Genomic DNA, 22,241 nt, shown 5'->3' with positions numbered 1-22,241 from the left:
CCGAGGGGTCTCGGCATTACAACTCTGCCGAGCAGCTACGTGGTCGGGGGAGAACACGTTTGTAAAATTTTACAATTTTGATACCCTGGCAAAGGAGGACCTGGAGTTCTCTCATTCGGTGCTGCAGAGTCATCCGCACTCTCCCGCCCGTTTGGGAGCTTTGGTATAATCCCCATGGTCCTTTCAGGAACCCCAGCATCCACTTAGGACGATAGAGAAAATAAGAATTTACTTACCGATAATTCTATTTCTCGGAGTCCGTAGTGGATGCTGGGCGCCCATCCCAAGTGCGGATTATCTGCAATACTTGTACATAGTTATTGTTAACTAATTCGGGTTATTGTTAAGGAGCCATCTTTAAGAGGCCCTTTCTGTTGTCATACTGTTAACTGGGTTTAGATCACAAGTTGTACGGTGTGATTGGTGTGGCTGGTATGAGTCTTACCCGGGATTCAAAATGCCTCCCTTATTGTGTATGCTCGTCCGGGCACAGTACCTAACTGGAGTCTGGAGGAGGGTCATAGGGGGAGGAGCCAGTGCACACCACCTGACCTAGTAAAGCTTTACTTTTTTGTGCCCTGTCTCCTGCGGAGCCGCTATTCCCCATGGTCCTTTCAGGAACCCCAGCATCCACTACGGACTCCGAGAAATAGAATTATCGGTAAGTAAATTCTTATTTTCCCAACATCTGAGTGCAGAACAGTCCAAAGAGCAGCACCTCTGGTAAGGACCAGTACTGCAACTCACATAGTAGGAGCCCTGGCTACTCCTGGTGGCGGGCAAACATATTGCCAGGGAAACATAGTAAAACAGACAGTTCTGACATGTTATTAAAGTAAACACACAGGGCAAAGTAATAAGCATGATAATAAGAAAAATATTTAATACTCAGTGATGGTCAGTTCATAGATATACATCAGCAGTGATTTTGGGTGTCGGTTAGACACCCAGATGAAAAAATTGTGGAGAATGGACACTGTCAGCATGGATTCCAGGAGAGGCTATGGTGTATTATTGTAGCTACTTTTATATACCCTTATGTGGTAGTGGCTCCTCAGTTATGAATACAAACAAATAATTAATATATTAGTTCTCTACTCTATTTAACTGCAGAAGACAGCAGCTCCCCAGTTATGGATCTAAACAAAGAATAATACATTAACTCTCTTATTTAGTTGTGCCAGCAAAACACCAAGGCCATATACCTGTTGTTGATGCCCAAACTCCTGTACTTTCTGCACATATCAGCATTTTCATCAACTTCCTCAATATATATTCAATAATGACTTCTGTTACAAAAGTTAGTTTATACAATTTTCTGCCTGTAATATTTTCTTTCCAAGGCTTTCAACTGTTTCAGAGCAATACAAAGACACACACAGACTTACACAGATGATCAAAATGTGGCGCCATGATTCAACGTTTGAGAACCACTGGGCAACAGTCAGGTACCCACTGTCATTAACCCCTACTGGTACACCACCTTAGCATTCTCTAAGGGTAACTTAGATGTCTGAAGCCTGAATTGATTTGAATGCTTATTCAGAAACCCTCTGTATTAGGATCTCCATTTGGAACTGTGGCTTGTGAAGAAATACCTGTAGCATCAGCAGCAGGAACAATGGCAACAGGATCTAGGATCAGATCTGCTGGTAGCAGGTGCATAGCATCCATGCTTTCCATCAGGGACCGCAAGCACTGCATTCATTGATCGTGATTGGCCTCCTATTTATCCACTTGACTAAATGATGCAGCAGGTCCTTAGTAGAGAGATCACAAGCAGAACCCATCGGTGTGGTCAGAGGTTTTTGTAACAATTCGAGGACGGAAATGTGGATCTGTGCTACCAGCTGGGATTTGCGCAGCCAATAACAGAGGAGTGAGGTCTAACACACTAGTGGTGTCCACAAGGGACCCTCATAAAGAGGTTTGGACTTTGCTGCATCCAATATGCAGGTTGTAACCCCCTGAATTTGGCGCCTCTTGACATGGCCACAAGTGTGAGTTGCTGGTAGAGCTGCACACCTGCCTCTATACCAACAAACGGCACACCCACTGTGAGAAGAAACCAGCATAAGGAAGGAAGCGAAGAGAGTCAGCATTCCGAAGGAAAATGTACAGTAGCAAGTGATGTATATATGGTAAGCACCAATGGGTCCTGGTGTTGCCTGGCAAGTGCACAGCTCAGTGGAAACAAAAGCTACCATGAAGTCATCCATACAAACAAATGTGCAGATTATATTTACATGGGTTCACTACGATATGCCGGCGGTCGGGCTCCCGGCGACCAGCATACCGGCGCCGGGTGCCCGACCGCCGGCTTGCCGACAGTGTGGCGAGCGCAAATGAGCCCCTTGCAGGCTCGCTGCGCTTGCCACACTACGGGCATGGTGACGCGCGCCACACTATTTTATTCTCCCTCCAGGGGGGGCGTGGACCCCCACGAGGGAGAATAAGTTTCGGTATGCCGGCTGTCGGGATCCCGGCGCCGGTATACTGTGCGCCGGGATCCCGTCAGTCGGCATACTGAAGACCACCCTATTTACATATACAATAGCAAGTGATACAGTGAATTTGACCTTTCATATAGAATAAGACATCTGATAATTTAACTTGGGTCAAATTCTGGTTTGATTTTTGTAGTTTGTGTGTTTAGATAGAGTATGAGTTTTTTGTAACATCTGGTTTGCTGGTTTGATTCAAATGTAAATTTAGGAAGGGATGTTAGGGACATACATTTTTGGGGAGCTGAGAGAGAGGTAGGAGACACGTGGCCATACTGCTTCAATGAAATGTCATCATTTCGCTGTGTCACACAATGCCTCAACAATTGTCATGATCCATCACGGAACTGATCCCAAAACATACTGTAGTATTATTCAAATTGCATGTTGTATCAAGATATTGATAAGAAACAGTAATATCCTGCTTGTAGAACATTGTAAGTAATCTTAAAATAAACTGTAAAACAATGAGAGAAATCCTAAAGCTGAGGACGTGTTGCTGCTGTAATTAGTTATACTGCACTGGAACTATATTTTTAGGTATCCTTTCACAGTAAACATTACAAGTAGACAATAAAAGGGCTTCCAATTGTAGAACATCTTATCACATTGACATCTAAATGCTGGTAACCCTCATCAGAAGGGATCTCCCTTCTATAATAATGGCATGGGAGGAAATGGGCAGGTCTTCTGTAGACAGTGTGATATTGTAGCATTCACAGGATATCCTTATCAGTGTAAGATGATTGTTGTAAGTGACAATACAGCGGACAACCCATATACATCCTCTTGCTGTAAGGTGAGAGGGAAAAAATGAATAAATCTGGAGTAGTAACACTGCATTTATGGATTTGTATAGGGATTTTCACTTAAATATCTGTATCAGGCAAATACAACTTGTGTACCTTTAAGAAGAATTCCATTGTGTTAATCAACAGATGCACACATTCAAATTACTGTAATATTAGGACATTTCTGAATGTGCAGTCTAATAATTTGTATGATTGGCAGTTTATTCCTTACCATATATTCTCCATAGGTGGGTTATTACAATGCGCAGAATGTGTGCCGCACAGTGGAAAATCAGCTTTGGCTCTGCCATGTGCCTACAGTAGCTGAATTGGTTTACAGAGTAGTGTTTGCAGAGGGGTGGGCAAATGTTTGCTAAGGCTTATGGGAGGAGGGTTTCCTTGGAACAAGTAGGCACCTGTAACACCCCGTTAAGTTGTGGTAACGTTAGTACTCTTACCGGTGATATCTTGATACACGCTCTTCTTTCTTTCTTCACAGAGAGGTAGTGAGATGGGCTAGTATTCTCTCTTTACCAGTGATAAGGTACAACAGTTTGAAAGATTTCAAGTTTATTCAAAACGATAATCAATATATGTGCAATTCTCCTCACGTTCCATGAGCTTCAGAACACTTTCTTAGTTCTGTAAGGGAATTATAACCATACCTCAGCATAGTAATTCTACGTGGGAACTAGCTACTGTAAACAGAGTAGTCGGCCATTATAACTACAACTTTTTCCAGTGCCCTTGTTACCGTTAGATGCTGTCAGGCCTTGCACCAAATGAACGAATATTGCATATCTTTTACGTAGAGGCAAAAAGGACAAGTCGCCCTGTACCTGCACCAATGTGACGGTAGCAACTAGACTGGTTGATTATTCACCAGTAAACCATATAACTCTTTCTAATTACTGAGTTCACTTTATAATCAGATATACATACACTTTGCTCTTTGGTATATTAATTTAAACTTCTGTCGGGTACCCGAGTATAACTACTGCACATCAATGTCCCAGTTCTGTCCTGTAACCTGTGCACAGGGTTTGTTATTTTGATTTGATGAACAAGGTATAATCCCATTTAGATGGGACCCATTCAATGTCCCTGGTCCAGTTATGGCCGGTAGATGATCCAAAAGGAGTGGGGATTAACTTGGAGACCTGTGTTGGACTGTTACTTACATGTAAGTCTTTTCACAGTCTAGGCGTTTCCAACAATAAGTATCAGAAAGAGTGTCTTCAATAGTAATCCTTAGCCAGATATAGATATAACTTTTCACAGTCTCTGGCCAAACACTTTCTTACTGTAACCCACGTGGGCATAAAGCATGAACAGTCTAATGGACTTATTCTTTGTAGACAGAATCACACTATGACTGGGGCACCCCAACTAGTGTTCACCCTAGAGTTCTAAGGTGTAGTTATAACACAGCTTCTGCGCTTCCTGCACTTCTATACAGTTAAAGGGTGTCTCTCTTAATCAGGCAGGATCACACATGATGCATATAATGAAGTCAGTGTTCCTTAATAAGGTAATGGGCTACTCAGTTTCTGTTATTCCTGGGACTATGGCGTGCAGTGCGGGGCTCTTTGAGTGTTAGATGCCACCTGATGCCCCCAGAGCCCTTACTGGCCTTACTTGCGTCTCTGCTACCGGGACCTCAGCGTCCGCTTATCCTGTGCCTTCTGCTCCTATTCCGTCACTCTCCGCGCTGCTGAGTGGCGTAAGGGATTCTCCGCTCGGTGCCGCCGGACAACTTACACTGCGCCGTCCGCTACAGCCGCTTCCACTCTGGCGGGGTCACAGCACCAAGGAGGATCTCCCTGGTCACTCCGCTCTATAGCCACACTTCTGTTACCCCCACGAGCGCGGAGTGGAAACCACGGTTTGTGATCAACTTAAAAGAGAAATCCCACGATTGTGGGATGGCACACACCTCCCAGGGTTATACTCATCAAGCTAATTCTCACATATCTCCTGCTTTCCGATTGCAAGCTCTTTCAGGAGCTGTGCCCATAGTTGTGTGCGGGTATATAATAAGCACTGAAAAGTGGAATTTTTACATACAAAAGCTTAATTTTTCAAAACTTCTCTGTGGTAGTTAATAGCATATCCAGATGGCGTAAAGCTACCTGTTCCCTAAAGGGAAGGTCAGTGAGCTGGAGTGATCACAATGCCCATTGCAACGTTATTGAAATGCACAACTGTGACTGCGTCTGAACCAGGAAGTAAAGTGATATGCGGTGATAAGGAACATTTATTTTGCAGAAAGAAGATCTCATTGCTGAAATGCGACATACAGGTTCAAAACCTGTCCAACTGAAGGTTTGCCTATACAAACAAGAAATTCCTACTTCAATTAAGCTATTTTGCTCTGTAAACCCACTGAGGTTCATGGTGGGCCCAAAGCTGGTTTTGCACTGCGTATAGCTGACATTTGTATTTTGTGCTTTGTATGATGTCCTTTTGTTTTCAGAAGTAATGTTGATAATAATGCAACCTATAAATTCACTGTACACCAGCATTGTCGATTGTTTCTGAAGTACACGCAATTGCCAAACTCCTTGGTTTTGTCCCAGTATGGGGGTATTCAATTGTAGTCGGAAACTGCCGTCTTGTCGGAAAGAAGGCAGTTTCTGACTTTATTTTAGGTCGGAAACTGTTTCGACCTACCTGTATTCAATCCCCCTGCCTTTTTTCCGACAAGTCGGCAATTCCAACTTGTTGGAAAACATGTGGATCGGTGGGATAGCCGCGTATCCACGTGTTTTGTCGGATTCCGCGGCCAAATCCAACAGGTTTTAACCCCGTTTCCGACAATGGGCCCAATTCAGAGTTTATCGCAGCAGTAAATTTGTTAGCAGTTGGGCAAAACCATGTGCACTGCAAGGGGGGGGGGGTCGGGGGGGTTTCAGATATAACGTGGGCAGAGAGAGTTAGATTTGGGGGGGGGGGTTTCAAACTGAAATCTAAATTGCAGTGTAAGAATAAAGCAGCTAGTATCTACCCTGCACAGAAACAAAATAACCCACCCAAATCTAACTCTCTCTGCAAATGTTATATCTTCCCTCTCCCCTGCAGTGCACATGGTTTTGCCCAACTGCTAACAAATTTGCTGCTGCGATCAACTCTGAATTAACCCCAATGTCAATCTGACTTTAAAAAAAGTCAGATTGGCTTTGTTACTGCTACAAATTTTTTCAATAAACATATTTTGCACTAAAAAAAGTCGGATTGGCATTGTCGGGAACGGCCAAATCCTGTCTCATTGAATACTGAGATCTTGGATCCTTTCCGTCGGAAAGGATCCGACATCAGTTGAATATACCCCTATGTGTCAGTGGCCTGCCCAGTGCACACAAGGAACATACCACTTCCCTGCTCCTGGAAGCCACATCTACATTCTGAAAGTGTCTCTACATCTGAAGAGAAGCAGATGCATTTTGAGGGGGGACATTGCTTATTTAAGGTTATTTATTTTATTCTGTTTATTACACAGTGCATTGTGTATGGGATGTAATTTGTCTTAATAAAAATAGAGGTTTTCAAAATATGATGTACACATTGGAAGATGTTGAAATACTTGACATCCCCGTTCTCAATGCAGACGATACTAACTCAAAAGATATTGGGGGTAATTCCAAGTTGATCACAGCAGGAAATTTTTTAGCAGTTGGGCAAAACCATGTGCACTGCAGGGGAGGCATATATAACATGTGCAGAGAGAGTTAGATTTGGGTGGGGTTTGTTCAATCTGCAATCTAAATTGTAGTGTAAAATAAAGCAGCCAGTATTTACCCTGCACAGAAACAAAATAACCCACCCAAATCTAACTCTCTCTGCACATGTTATATCTGCCTCCCCTGCAGTGCACATGGTTTTGCCCAACTGCTAAAAAATTTCCTGCTGCGACCAACTTGGAATTACCCCCATTGTATTTATCATTTTCTTGCCATGTGCTGTCTCAAGCTTCAATAAAAATAAATTGTTTAAAAAGAAAAGTAGAGAATTAATACCTGATCTCCTCTCAGTTCAGTCCTGTTGTGGAAGGACAATTACTTTGCATGTAATGTTCCTGAGAATATATCCTCTCCATCCAAATTTCTCATTATAATTTCGCTCATCAAGAGAAAATCTGCAATGCTCTGCAAAACACTGCACTGGGCCTGCCTTTTCTGTGCTTCACAGCAGAGCACTTCATATTAAAGAGTTCCATGTGTGGTCAGTTAGCTCTTTAAATCTATCCATTTATCAACTACACGCAGGGTCACAAGGTTTATTTCACTACAGAGCGGCATTTTGCCATTCGGCTAGGACAGCCACTGTGTGCAGGATATATTACTGTCGCATGAACGCATGTATATTACAACACCTCCTCATAGGCAAACGAAGGAGGGGTTTCCGGTTGCCCGGAAACCCCCTCCTCTTGGTAAGTGGCTCAAATTATGACAACAATAGTAGTGGTATATGATACTACTACTAGAGCTGCCGCCACATCATGCAGTTTAGGAGACAGAACAGAGCTGCTAAACATGCCCAGTAGTAGCAGCTGCTTCTACCAACTTTGCTGTGTGTGTGTGGATTTGAGTCCTCAATCAGTGCACTTACCCAGAGAGTAGCTGCCAGGAAGAAGAAACAGGAGCCTTACCATGAGGTGGGAGAATGTGTGCTTAGAAAGTGCAGTACTGGTTCTACTATGTTTGTGTATTTATTTATTTATTTATTTATTATGGTATGTTAAGCCTTTTCCCGACCACTTATCTTATTTGTATTATTTAAATATGTTTGATACAGCCTATACACTAGACCATCTATAGTGTTAAATATTAATACTGTATTCCATACAGTATCCAGTGTATAAAAAGACCAGTGTGTACATTAATGTCCAAGGTCATTAATTACGAGGTTCTTCTATTGCTCTCCCAAACTCCCGCACTTGCTCCAATATTTCGCAGGGCGTGAGACTGTGGATTGCATTTGGAAACCCCCCTCTAGAAATCCAGGGTTTGCCACTGCTCCTGCATAAAGAAATGGAATAGACTGCCACAGCATCTGCAAACTGCTATGCCACATAGATTGTTGAGAAAATAGTCTTGGTTTGCAACAAACAGAAGCTTTTAATGTCCATAGTATACAGCATTTCCTTATAAGGCCTTCCTTTAGAAAGTTCCCCATCTGTGACTATGAGTTTAATCTTACATCAGCTTGAAAACATTACAAATGAGTCAGGCAGCCGAGGCACTCGGAATGGTTGTGTCAGGTGATACGTTTGATAAATACAAGTCTGCCTATTGATACAGCTCCAGAAAGCTCAATACTGCAAACACAGACCTTGTCAAACAAAATATGTTTGTGTTTTATTCAATGTGACATATGAAGTGATTGTTGTAATTAGCTTGTCTGGGACTCCCAGTGCATCTATACGTAATGTCCAATGTATGAACATGTAGAATTATGCCTCTTAAAATCAGCCTTTTTTTTTTTATTGTTTATAACGGTAGGTTTACTGGACAGCAACATTTTAAAGCATGTCCTTAAATAGTAGCTATTGGACATTAATTGGTTCTTTGTGATCCTAGTTACTAAAATAAAGGGACAAACGTTTAGCATGGCACAAACAATTCAACTAATTTACTGTGTATACTTACAGCTATGTTATTAGTGGGAAACTATATATATATTTTACAGATAGATCCACGGTTATCTTGGCTTCTTTGCTGCACCTAGGCACACCATGGTTTATTTAGATAAATCCTTCATCTATTCTCAGCTGCAATACAATACAGAGAACAATACAGCAGGGGATTACGTCATTACAGCAGGGGATTAAGTCTGACTGCCCTGGCTCAGCTAATCCTATTAAAAACCAAGATAAACATGGACCCATGTATATGTCGCCTCTGTCCTGCCTGCAGTTGGGGTGGGAGTGTGTGGGTGGATAATTTTGCAAGAGAGTCTAACAGGCCAGCAAATCACTTTAGGTTACTTAAAGTGGCTAAAGTGACTGTAATTATATAATAAAAGTTGTATAAAAACAGACCCTACTGTACAGTGGCGTGCGGTGAGGTCAGTGGCTGGTGAGGCACTGCAGCCATAATGTCCGCCGAATCCTACTGATCACCCCTATCGCCGCCGAGCCAATGCCCGCTACTGAGCCCACAAATACGAATCAATAGACCATCGGTCAAACACGAGTGTTATTTAATAGAACTCGGTAATTTACTAAGAATTTGTATTCCCAATCACTGCCGACATTAGCCAAACACTGCCAGGAAAGCATAGAATTCTTTAAAAAATGGAGCTTTCAAAGAGACCTGCTTTTTGCTGGCGTGTTGCGATAGTCATGCACGGATCAGTGCGATCCGTGCATGGTTATCTTTGGAAAAGGGTGTGAATGGGTTAAAAAAAATGTGTGAGGTCCCCCCTCCTAAGTATAACCAGCCTCGGGCTCTTTTCAGCCGGTCCTGGTTGTTTAAATATTGGTAAAAAATTGGACAGGGGTTCCCCGTATTTAGACAACCAGTACCGGGCTCTTAGTCCGGTCCTGGTTCCAAAAATCCGGCGGACAAAAGATGTAGGGTTCCCCTGTATTTTTAAAACCAGCACCGGGCTCCACTAGCCACGGAGATAATGCCACAGCCGGAGGACACTTTTCTATTGGTCCCTGCGGCCCTGGCATTACCCCCCCAACTAGTCACCCCTGGCCGGGTTTCCCTGGAGGAGTGGTGACCCCTTAAATCAAGGGGTCCCCCCCTCCGGGCACCCAAGGGCCAGTGGTGAAGCCCGAGGCTGATAGCCATGTGTGTAAAAAAGGAATATTGTTTTTTTTGTGGAACTACAAGGCCCAGCAATCCTCCCCCGCTTGCTGGTGCTTGGATAACCACAAGTACCAGCATGCGGGGAAATAACGGGCTCGCTGGTACCTGTAGTTCTACAACAACAAAAAATACCCAAATAAAAACACAACACACACACCGTGATAGTAAAAATTTATTAAAACACACTTACACACTCACACATACTTACCTAAATCCCACGCCGGTCACGTCCAGTAGAATCCAATAGGGGTACCTGTAAAAAGGAGGGGGTGATTACTTACCTACATCCCACGCCGGTCACGTCCACTTGTATAGGGCCGGTACACCTGTAAAACATGAAAATAAAATTATACTTACATACAATCTAGTGAAGCTCGGTCCTGTTCCTGGTGTAATCCACAAAAGAGGACGAGAGAGAGAGAGAGATCGATCTCCAGCGCTCACCGTCTAAACTCTCCTCACCGCGGCCACTGATTCTCCCGCTCTCCACAGCTTGGTCAGCGCTGCCCGCCCCGGAATCAAACACGTGATGCGCCTGTCTCCTGTAGCCGAGTCCTGTAGCCGGAAAGTGTCCTCCCCTACTCACGCACTGCCCAATCGCAGCTTCAAAGCGGCACTTCAAGTAGGTGCCGCATATAGTGATTTTTTTTCAATGGTTTTCTCCTTTCAAATCCCTAGCCCTGCCCTCCGCTTCCAGCCCTTACACAGTGACAGCGGGAGGCACTGATAGCGCTGCCTCACAAACACTTAGAGGAGCGCTTTAACAAAGGTAATAATTACTAAAATAATACAAAGGCTAAAGCAGGTACTTATAACAAGTGTCATAAGTATCTTCTTTGTATTATTTTCATCATTGCCTCCCCTGCCTCCCCTGACTGCACGTCCCTGCTACTGTATTATAAATTAGATTCAAATCATTTGCATAAACAATTGCATGATGCTCAGTAAAGAAATATAGTCATCAGCAGAACATTGAAGACAATGACATCAGTTCATAATAATAATGATAACAAAGGTTCAGCATATATCCATATAACTAGTTGCAGTACTGTTTTAAAGACTCCACTGTTAACATATAACCACTCATTGATGGTCCTAACATATAACTTTCAACGGGACTGCCATGAATCATGGACCTCAAAATCGGAAGAGTGTATAATGAATTGGGTAGAGATTTGCACAAAACTGGCATTTCGAGAAGGATCTGGACAGGTTTGGGTGGTCAGGTAGGGGCTTACCATGTCTTGAGTCTGTGTCTGTCTATAATTACTTTTAAGGAAGACAACATGTAGTGGAAAGACACTGGGCGCCAAATGTTATAGAGTGAGAGTTTCAGAAAGTGAGAGATTTGGTAAGGTTTTTCAGTTTATTTTAACGTGGCAATCATTTACACTGCAAAACCAGGTTGATCTTGCTGTGTAAATGATTGCCACTTTAAAAAAAACTGCAAAACCTTACCAAATCTCTCACTTTTTGAAACTTTTGGTATGAAGTCGTGCCCTTATTTGGAATATACCACACATGTAGTGCTGAAAGTCACTCAGAGAATTAGTTACACACAAAGTATTTCTATAATAACAGCAAGTCCTCTCATTAGTAATGCTAACCATAGTAAATGAACAAGATGAGGAGAATAGTCCCAACAATTGCAATGACCATACAGATGTGTCCACTCACATTTAGCCACCCTGCACCTTAAACACCCTTCCTCGGTAGCGCCAAGCATTTTTACATGCAACATTTTCCATTAAAATGCGTCTTATTCACACAATTATGTGAATAGGATGCGCAAGCAACTTATGCTGATTAAAATGATATGCGGCATGCCTATATTCTGTATGCGACAGTGGCTGTATCTGCATATGAAATGGTACGTTACAATGTTTTCCTAGAAAACACTGTACTATAACATTTTGTATACAGTTACAGCCGCAGACGCACAGAAAATATAGGCATGCCGCATATCATTCTAATCAGCAGAGTCTACTTGTACATCCTAGTCACATAGCGATGTGAATAAGACACATATTTTCCAAAAAAAGACACCCAATGCTAACGGAGTTGCACAGGATCTGTCAGCTCACTCATGCCAGACATCTCCCTCTGGGGAGGCGTATTAAAGCAAGATGTATGAGGACACATCTGTATATGTGGAAGTTGAGTAGAAAAGTAGGCAATGTTAAATAGATAAAGGCCAGACCTCCAGCTCAGGTGGATCACTGAATTGATGCTCCACACTTCTTGGGGTGTACAGGACTAGTGTAGTGGGCTTTGATACACATTGGTCCTTTAGATGGACATCAGATAAACCATTCATCTAAATATTCTAATAACTGGCTCAGTCTGTTCTACCAGCTATCTGCTCTGTCATGAAAGTGAACATTGCATAGAATGGTGGTGCTTCTCTACATTACATCACTTTGGGACGGTGAAAAGCTAGTGTTTTATTAGGCTCCTTGGTAAGAACTATTTTCAGTGCACACTGCAGATTAATGGAATCTATGCGCTTTATGGGCCCAAGTCAGTAAGGATTGCAGTTTCTGCTTAAAAGCAGTGTCTGCGATCAAATAGCTGCCGCCCAGAAATAATGCCTATCGTAAAAATTGCGCAACGATTTTTCCTATCTGCACCAGGCAAGGTTGACCACAATTTTTGCTAAACAAGAGGCTGGAAGTTGTCATCGCTGACATCAGAGACCCTTCTTAAAAACACCTGGGCATGCCTGCGTTTTCTCAGACACACCCAGAAAACGTTGGGTTTCCGCCCTGAAACGTTGGCTTCCTGTCACTCAAACAGTGGCTGCATTGCGATCACAATGTGTACGCATTTTCTGTTGCTGTTTTTGCTAGCACGTGTGCAATGCGAATGCTGCGCATGCACAGTCGTTCGATAATTGGCTAGATTGCAATTCGCAAATTTTGCAATTCTTACTGAATCGGGCCCTATGAGCGATTTTCCACCTATATCAGCACCAGTTTATTCGCATTTAATTGCTTTGTAAAGACTACAGGGGGGATGTATCAAGCAGTGTAAAGAGTGGAGAAATGGGCCAGTGGAGAAGTTGCCCATAGCAATTAATTAGCTTCTACCTATCATTTTATAGAATGTACTTGCTAAATGCTATATTGAAGCTGATTGGTTGATATGGATAACTTCACTAGTCCACTTTTCACAGCTTGATACATCTCTCCCTATATTTGTTTGTGAACTGTCTTTCCTCTGATGTCACTACACTTTCAGGGTGAAATTATATTCTATTTATTAATATCCCCCAACTTTTTAACATTATCCTATATCTACAGTAAGTATACTTTTCTTTTACCAGTGATCACAACACCTCACGTGATAACACAATATTGTTTTAGACTAGCAATCTCTCTGTGAAAAATTCACACAGCAAATAGCCTTAATCTGTACCTCTGCAACAAGTAATGTCAAGAATTGCTGTATAAATTCTACATTTTCTTTAGGATTTATTTCATGCCTTTAGTCAGTTGCCAAAGAAGGTTGCAAATCACTAACTAACTGGCATATGAACCAGGCTCCAACCTTCCGAGTTTATCTTGCGGGTACTCAAATCGTGGCTTTTACATTAAAGTACCGGATTATTTTGAGGGGGAAAAAAATACATGTGAAATGTACTTAAGTGTATTATGGAAACTCCATACTGTAATAGGAGTATTGTACATGTCAAAGACAGCAGTTTGGGTTCCTATAAATTTCCAATGTTGTGTATTTCTTTTCCAAGCAAAATATATCTAAACCAAGTATTGTGTATCCCTAGGTGTAGGTCCATGGTGATTATGATCAGTCATTTACAAGCCTGTTGCTAGAACCTCCACTGTAATAAATTGATAGTAAGCTTGATGGTGGTTGAAGGTAGGGTTAGGAGAGCGGGTCTGTAAAAGGTTTGGCCAAAAGTAGCTTTGTTATGGCAGAGTTCCACTGCTGACTGGCTGACTGGCCTATGTATGGTGAACGTGACTCATTGCCTTTGACAGAGCTAACATGTTTGTGAAAGACTAACAGCATGTCAAGAGCTCTAGGCATGAGCTCTCTTTCCAGTGATACTGTGTAGATGATAAATAGTTTCTACAAATGTGTTTATTGAAGCATGTGAGCTGTTTATTTTTCTTAGTATGGTCTACAAATCCAGTATTCGTACAACCTGCAATTAGCAGGTAACAGTATGAGCGCTAGTAAGTGCCAAAGTGTGCACTGGATGGAGAGGTCAATCAGATAATAAGGGGTTTGATATTTACTGTTTGGTGAAATCTCTCCCATGCAATTTCCAATGTGTTTCGTCAGAAGCCAGGACCACATAATGCATTCACTTTCTCTGTCATTGTAATACATTCAGCAGAGTGTGATTACTCCATGGCAGGGTTATCTATGAGTTGACAGCGATGTATTCTTGTTAGCATGATTAACCAACATAGTAACATAGTAACATAGTAATTGAGGTTGAAAAGAGGCAAATTGCCCATCGTGTTCAACCTGTATTAAGTTGTGATGATTCTACATACCCGCTGAATAATGTTTTATGACTAGTTAACTACTGTAACTCATATAACCCCAGGATTAACCATGTTGATATTTTAAATATTATAACATTGGATATCATTTTCATTCAGAAATGTATCCATTCCTTTTTTAAATCCATTTACAGAGTCCGCCATTACCACCTTCCCTGGCAGGGAATTTCACATCCTAATTGCCCTAACAGTGAAGAACCCTTTCCTCCGTTCAGAACTTTCTCTCCTCCAGCCGCAGCGAGTGCCCACGTGTCCTAAACTGTGTTCTTTTAATAAATAATTCCTCTGGTAACTCTTTGCGATGTCCCTTTACATATTTGAAGATATTAATAATATCTCCTCTTAGACGCCTCTATTCTAGTGTATACATATTCAACCTAGTAAGCCTTTCCTCATAATCCAGTCCCTGTAGGCCTTTAATCAATTTAGTAGCTCGCCTTTGAACCCTTTCGAGTTCACCGATATTTCTTTTATACAGTGGTGCCCAAAACTGTACACAATATTCCAGGTGCGGCGTACCAATGCTTTATACAGCGGCAGGATTAGATCCGAGTCCCTCGACTCAATTCCCCGTTTTATGCACGCTAGCACCTTACTTGCCTTCTTTACTGCGCTTTGACATTGTGTGTGGTTATTAAGCCTATTATCAATGAATACCCCCAAATCTTTTTCCAACTCTGTTTCCCCTAGGCGTTCCCCATTTAATATGTATGCTGCAAGTTTGTTTTTAGTCTCGAAATGCATAACCTTGCATTTGTCTGTATTGAACCTCATTTTCCATTTAGACGCCCAGAGTTTAAGTTTAGATAGTTCATTCTGCAATATTTTCCCCACTATAGATGTCAAACTAACTGGTCTGTAGTTACACGGAAGAGTTTTGGATCCCTTTTTAAATAATGGCATTACCTCAGCTATACGCGAATCCTTCAGTACCATGCCTGATCTAATTGAACTACTGAAAATCAAGTATAGGGTTCGTGCTAGTTGTGAACTAAGCTCCATAAGAACCCTCGGGTGAAGTCCATCAGGACCAGATGATTTATTAACCTTAATTTTGCTTAGTCTCTCTCGGATTACTTCTTCACTTAAACAAGTATCTAACCATGAATCATTACTGTCACATTTGTTATGCTCTACTCCTACCATCAGCTCTTCTCTGGTGAATACTGATGAAAAAAAATTGTTCAGTATTTCCGCTTTTATTTCGTCATCATTTATCAATTCTCCAAATTCATCTTTTAATGGACCTATATTCTCCTTTTTTAACCTTTTACCGTTTATGTATTTAAAAAAAAATTTAGGATTGGTTTTACTCTCTATAGCAATTTGCTTTTCATTTTCCATTTTAGCTCTCTGCAAGATATATTGGCATTGACTGTGCTGTAGGGCAATACCGATATTTCTGTGAACAACGTCGTTCACAGACATATCGGGTGTACACACCCGCCGATACACTACTGATATATTGCCCATTCATGTACAGATGTATATTTATTAGTGTGTACAGATATATAGCGCCACTAAGCAGAACAAGCAGGCATTCAAGTGAATGACAGAGCAGTCAAAATTAGACTGATTACAACCAACAATGGAGTGTTGGAGGGAAATTCCTAAAATAGCCAATCATCACAAGTCCAGAAACCAAGCAACGTTCTGAACTTAGCTTTAGCAATCAAAATTCAGCACACAGCCCAGCATGATAACTCCTGGTCTGCACTACTATCTGGTGACTGGGAGACTGATTAAAGTCACTAGAGATAACCTAACCAGGAGCTGATGAACTGGATATCCTCCAGATTCTAATAGCAGCAATGTGTAGACCTGGGAACTTTGGGTCATGTGATGGCAACTGTTGACCGTTTTGTCACATGGACTGCTTTTTCTGCCTCACACAGACCTAGTGCAAGTTTCAAGTTGATGATGACAAGGCAGTATTTGTACGTTGCACATATCTGTGAGAGTGGTTCAATATGTAAGTTATCAACAACTCTCACATGTGTAATGTTCTCTATTTCATTCTAATTTCCCACCAGGCCTGACCACTGCTTTCCCTCATGGTCAATAAACTGTGCCTCATATCACTCACACTGTCCCAGCATTGGTTGTAAGATGGCGGAACTGACGGAAACATGGTCAAACATTGAGGTACATAGTGTGATCAATTTCTGCGTCTAAAGGGCACATCAGCAGCTGAAATTCATCAACAACTTGTCAAGGTGTACAGTGATAACATCTTGTCATGGAAACAGGTTTGGGTTTGGTGCACTGCCTTTGATAATGGCAGGAGAGACAAGCAGCGAACCGGACGTCCGAGCATGTCCACCACAGATGACAATTACATTGAGTGGTTTCCATCTCTTTGGACTATTGAAAAAGCACCTGGGTGGAAGGTGATTCACAACTGACGGTGAAGTTCAGCAAGCCGTCACGTCGTGGCTTCCAGTGCTTGACACTGATTTCTTCTATTCTGGGATAGCATACCTGCCTTTTGGAAAAAGACGCCCTGCTGGCGTTGAAACGCATTAAGGAAACAGGTGTACATTCTATTGAACTACTCCTGCCTTACAACTTGAAGTTAGGCTCAGTCGGAGCCATCTGCAGGAGACTAGCCCTAACACGGCCGCTGAGAGCACAGCCTGCCGCTAGCTCACGCACAGGTACCGGGGCTTCGGTGCCTCAATCCCCGCCGGCGGCACATCACAGCAAGGCTGAACTGAAGCTACCTGTGGGAGTGCAGCCTCCACATCGTCACTGACAGCGCGGCTGGCTATAACACACAGTCAGCGGAACACCACTGTGGTTTCAATACCATCCATCTTCTCCACATGGTAGATTGCAGTGAGGCTCAATCGGAACTGCCCGTGGGAGCTCAGCCCAGGTACTGCCGCTGAGAGCCCATCTAAACACCTTGCCGCACAGGTAACATCATCAAGCGCCAGAGTTATCATCTGTTCATCGGTGGCCATCCGACAGCTCTGGGAACGGCTGCATTCCATCTTAAGCCTGGCGGTAATTGCGGACACTGCTCTCTTCCCCCTGCAGGGGCTCAGTGGCTGGCTGTAAGAGACTGCTCCGGGCTCTCTCTGCGATCACCAATCCCGCGGCCTGGGTTTTTCATACAGTCTATCTGCTCCATTATCACTGCTCACTTGAGTACTATATTATAAATCATAAGGGATCCATTCACCATAGGATTGCCAGACCCGGCACATACTCTTATGAATTAAGGACTGCCTGGGACTCTTATTTATCAAGTGAGTTATGTGTATTTGCACATATACCTTTTAGTCAATGTTAATAGTTTCAACATTGTTGGTATTATATTTAAATGATACCTCTGGGGTTTGCGTATTCTAAGGAATCTTTTAACATTAATTCTGTTACCCTAAATCACATTGGTTTAGGGACACTATATACAACATATTTCATGTTCTATTAATTTGTTTTAATTATACTCCCGGGAGTATTGTTGTTATACATATTTTTTAAATAAATGTTTTCAACATCTGATTGTTGAGCGCAACTTAGCTCTTGTTTATTCTGGGATAGATGCCTTGGTGTTCCGTTGGAACAAATGCTTAGACAAATATGGGGACTAAGTGGGAAAAAAATCTGTGCCAAGGCCATACTATTGATTATTTGTATATGTAGAAGCAAAATACATTTATGCAATTAGAGGTCTTGTTACCTCATTTATCAAACCACCCTCATTTATACCACATGTAAAGTACACTACAATCAAAAGCTTAATGGCGTTGAGTATGTGTAGTTAATGCAGCTGTTTATGGAGACCGCCGGTCACAATACCGGCACCTACATCCCACCCCCATCACAATCCCGACAGTCGGCATGCCGACTAACAGGGACTATTCCCACTCGTGGGTGTCCACGACACCCATAGAGTGGGAATAGAACCTGTGTCGAGCTAAGCTCGCAACCGAGCCCGCAAGGAGCTTCGTTGTACTTGCCCCGCCGGCCATCTGATTGCCAGGATCCTGGGGTCAGTATGGTGTCCGGCGGTCTCCCGAACGCCGGTCATGTGATACCAACCCCATACTCATGCATAGATGCAGATATTTTAAAATGCCTACTGCTCAAAATACAGCTGTAGGAATGTAAGTTTGTGGACACATTTTCTGTGTGTAAGCAAAAGTTGCAATTTTACTTTTAACTCATATATTGGCTCTATGTGTATATATTTTGATTGGTTGTGTTTGGCCAGAAAGTGCAGTCTCACTGAACACTGGAGTCTTGTGTGCTGTTTGGCAATTTATTTTTACCACAAACATAGCCTGCATCACACAAGTGCATTTATAAATAACTAAACTTGTATAAACATCTGAAATAGCTCGCGGCTGCTGTCCATAATGCATACATAATTAATACTATGATGTTGAGAGATGTCAGAGGATAGGTTATTGAGCAAGGAGATGTCCATTTCTTTGCAAAGCACTCCAGTTTTTATTTTTTATTTTTGCATACATAGACTAGTCCCCAGGTTTCCCTATGTTGGAATTTCAAGTGGAAACTGTCTATGCTCCTAGACATACTTACAGCAACTCACTCCACTTGGGCACTAAGAAAAGTATTGTAAAGATTCAAATTCAGACTTGACGTATGTGATAGGGCTTAGTGCGGCAGGAGTCCTGATTGCTGTTATAATGTAAGATATGTGTTGGGATCATTCTTTTTTTTTTTTAGTTTGTGACATTTTATAGCATCCTTGTTTTTTATATATATAATATTTCATGTTTCCAGTACAGTAATATCATTTATGCAATGCTGCTGACTTTGGGGAGCTAATTATTTTACCCCAACTCTTACTCTTCTAAACTAATAGGCCCATGAGAGTCGCTCCCACTTTGTGTGAGCTATGCATACTTCTGTAGGACCGTCGTGGTACCTATTAGTAGGAGGCAGGATTGTGGCAATTTTATACTTTGCCCATATACAGTATATACCTTACTATACTTAATTAAACAATTTCGTTTTAGACATGGTACTTCAAACATGGCAAACGTTTATTACATTTTGTGTTTAAATTTCATGCATTTTCCAGATACGTGTTTCCTTAGAAATTGTGGGAGGCCTGGATGCTATTTTCTCCTCAGCTTCGTCTTTAGAATAAAATAGTATTTTCTGCAATTCTTAGATGTTCTTCTAATGTAAAGCGCATACACCTGTGTTTTTATTCAGCCATTTAGCCCTCAGCACTGCTCCAGTCACACGATACTCACAACATCTGTCTCGATCAGTGTAACGTCTTGCTTTTTTTTTCTTTTTTTTCCACAGGAGAAGAGACAGTAATTGCTGTACCGCATGGAAGCCGCAGCGTGAGAATCACACTGAAGGGACCAGCTCACATTTGTATGAACCATTTTAAGTTTTATGTGATCTATGTTTTTAAGTGTACTGTACATGTGTGATTAATACACATATGTGGCCTCTAGGAAGGAAGGAACATATAAACATATGATGTTGCTTCTATTAGTAGTAAGAGTAAATACGCTGCTTGACACCTGTTTTCCAGGTCTAGTGGAAGTTCTAATGTTTGAGGGATTACTTGTAGTTTCTAAGCAGAGGTCTGCAATCATCATCTGTACTTTAGAGCTATGAACAGAGTGCTCCTCCAGCAATAGAGAGAACACCTCCTAAATGTAGTTCGACATCTGGGGATATATTACCATTTCAACATTCACTTCCAAACCCGGTAAATGAGACATTTAAGGAGCATTGGCAGTGGTGACTACTCGTTGGGTGGCATGACCAGTCTTACCAGATCTGTGACTGGTAAAGAGTCATACACACGCAGTATGCTTTATGTCTCATGATTTTTCCAATAGATTTAATTTCCACCAGAAAGGCCACCACACCCTGTTTGCATAAGCACAAATGCCAGCAAGGCTTTTCTGCTGTACACTGTTGACCTCTCTTTCTTTATAACAGTAAACAGTTTATACTATTTTAATAGGGTGTGTATGCTAACCTATTAGTAAATCCATGGTCAATTTTAATCACACACCTGCATTTCTTTCCTTACATACATACATACATACATACATACACGCATACATACACAAACAAACACACACACATAAACACACACACACACACACACTTCCTTTCACTCATTTTCCATCTATTACATGTAACATTCAGATTTAAATATTGTCAAGTAAATCAGTGCCACCTCCATGACTTGGATGTTACTGATAACACCTGATGTTAGCACTCACGGGTCACACAGCTGATCCACTCCCCTAAAGTTGGACTCTCACCATATAAGCTTATAGCTGTCTCCATCTTTTGTATTTAGGGTAATAGTTCATGAAAGGTTTTTAGAGTACCAAGGACAAAACTAATTAAATTTTAGATTTAATTTAACAAGGTAAGGGGTATTGGATGGAATTAAAAATATATATATAATAGAAGGCACACGAAAGTGCAATTTTACACAAAAAAAAAGGGAAAAGAATTACCTAAATTCAGCAGTAAGGTAGCTTATATCATCTATATGCCTGGAATAAGTCATAATAAGGTAGGTAGATCTTTAGTTGAATTGACGTCCAAAAACTGATGATTTTTCATAACATGTTCCCTTGGTAGGTCTAACAGAGGGGCAGTGTTTACATTATGCGTTTGGTTAGATTAATCTGCCCACTTGATGAAATGAACCATGTCCTCAATGCCTTTACTCGTTTTCTTTTTTTTACTCAGCCACGTAATCTTATACTAACTTATAATAATGTCTATTTATTTATTTATTCACTGTCAGTAGGTAACATTTTAAGACACTGTCTGACCAATATTCTTGAGGCTTAAGGTGCATACACACGGAGAGATTTTGGCTATGAGAGATTTTGACTAACTTTTCCCTTGAACTGGCAGTAGGAGATTTTGACTAACTTTACCAGAGATTTTGTCTAACTATGCAAGAGATTTTGGCTATGGGAGATTTTGGCTATGGGAGATTTTGACTATCTCATTTAAATAAGGGGATAAGTGTCATATATAGGACGATTTTACAGGGTGGCTGGTATTTAAATAGCTGAAAGTTAAAAAAAAAATTTGCGTGGGGTCCCCCCTCCTATGTAAAACCAGCCTCGGGCTCTTTGAGCCAGTCCTGGTTGTTAAAATACAGAGGAAAAAATGAGTAGGGTTCCCCCATATTTAGACAACCAGCACCGGGCTCTGCGTCCAGTCCTGGTTTAAAAAATACGGGGGACAAAAGACATAGGGGTCCCCCGTATTTTCCAAACCAGCACCGGGCTCCACTAGCCAGGGAGATAATGCCACAGGCGGGGGACACTTTTATATTGGTCCCTGCGGCCGTGCCATTACCCCCCCAACTAGTCACCCCTGGCCGGGGTACACTGGAGGAGTGAGGACCCCTTAAATCAAGGAGTCCCCCCCTCCAGCCACCCAAGGGCCAGGGGTGAAGCCCGAGGCTGTCCCCCCCATCCGTGGCCCGGTGGATGGGAGGCTGATAGCCTTTCAATAGTAATATTGTTCTTTACAGGAGGCCTACAGGTCCCAGCAAGCCTGCCCCAGCATGTTGGCACTTGGAGAACCACAAGTGCCAGCATGCCCGGA

At 42.0% G+C, this 22,241-nt stretch overlaps 1 protein-coding gene across 1 annotated transcript in view; it reads left to right on the top strand.

Moving 5' to 3' along the window:
• The window catches only part of ADAMTSL3 (ADAMTS like 3), a 788,444-nt gene that overhangs the window by 567,898 nt on the left and 198,305 nt on the right, over positions 1-22,241 (top strand). Inside the window, exon 8 of the mRNA XM_063925941.1 lies at positions 19,941-20,015. Within this exon, the coding sequence (XP_063782011.1) occupies positions 19,941-20,015 (75 nt within the window). The remainder of the gene's footprint in view (positions 1-19,940; positions 20,016-22,241) is intronic.

This window comes from Pseudophryne corroboree, chromosome 6 (assembly GCF_028390025.1).
Source record: "Pseudophryne corroboree isolate aPseCor3 chromosome 6, aPseCor3.hap2, whole genome shotgun sequence".
Lineage (NCBI taxonomy): Eukaryota > Metazoa > Chordata > Amphibia > Anura > Myobatrachidae > Pseudophryne > Pseudophryne corroboree.
Note: the sequence above shows the minus strand (reverse complement) of the source record. Positions and strands in the feature narration are given on the sequence as shown.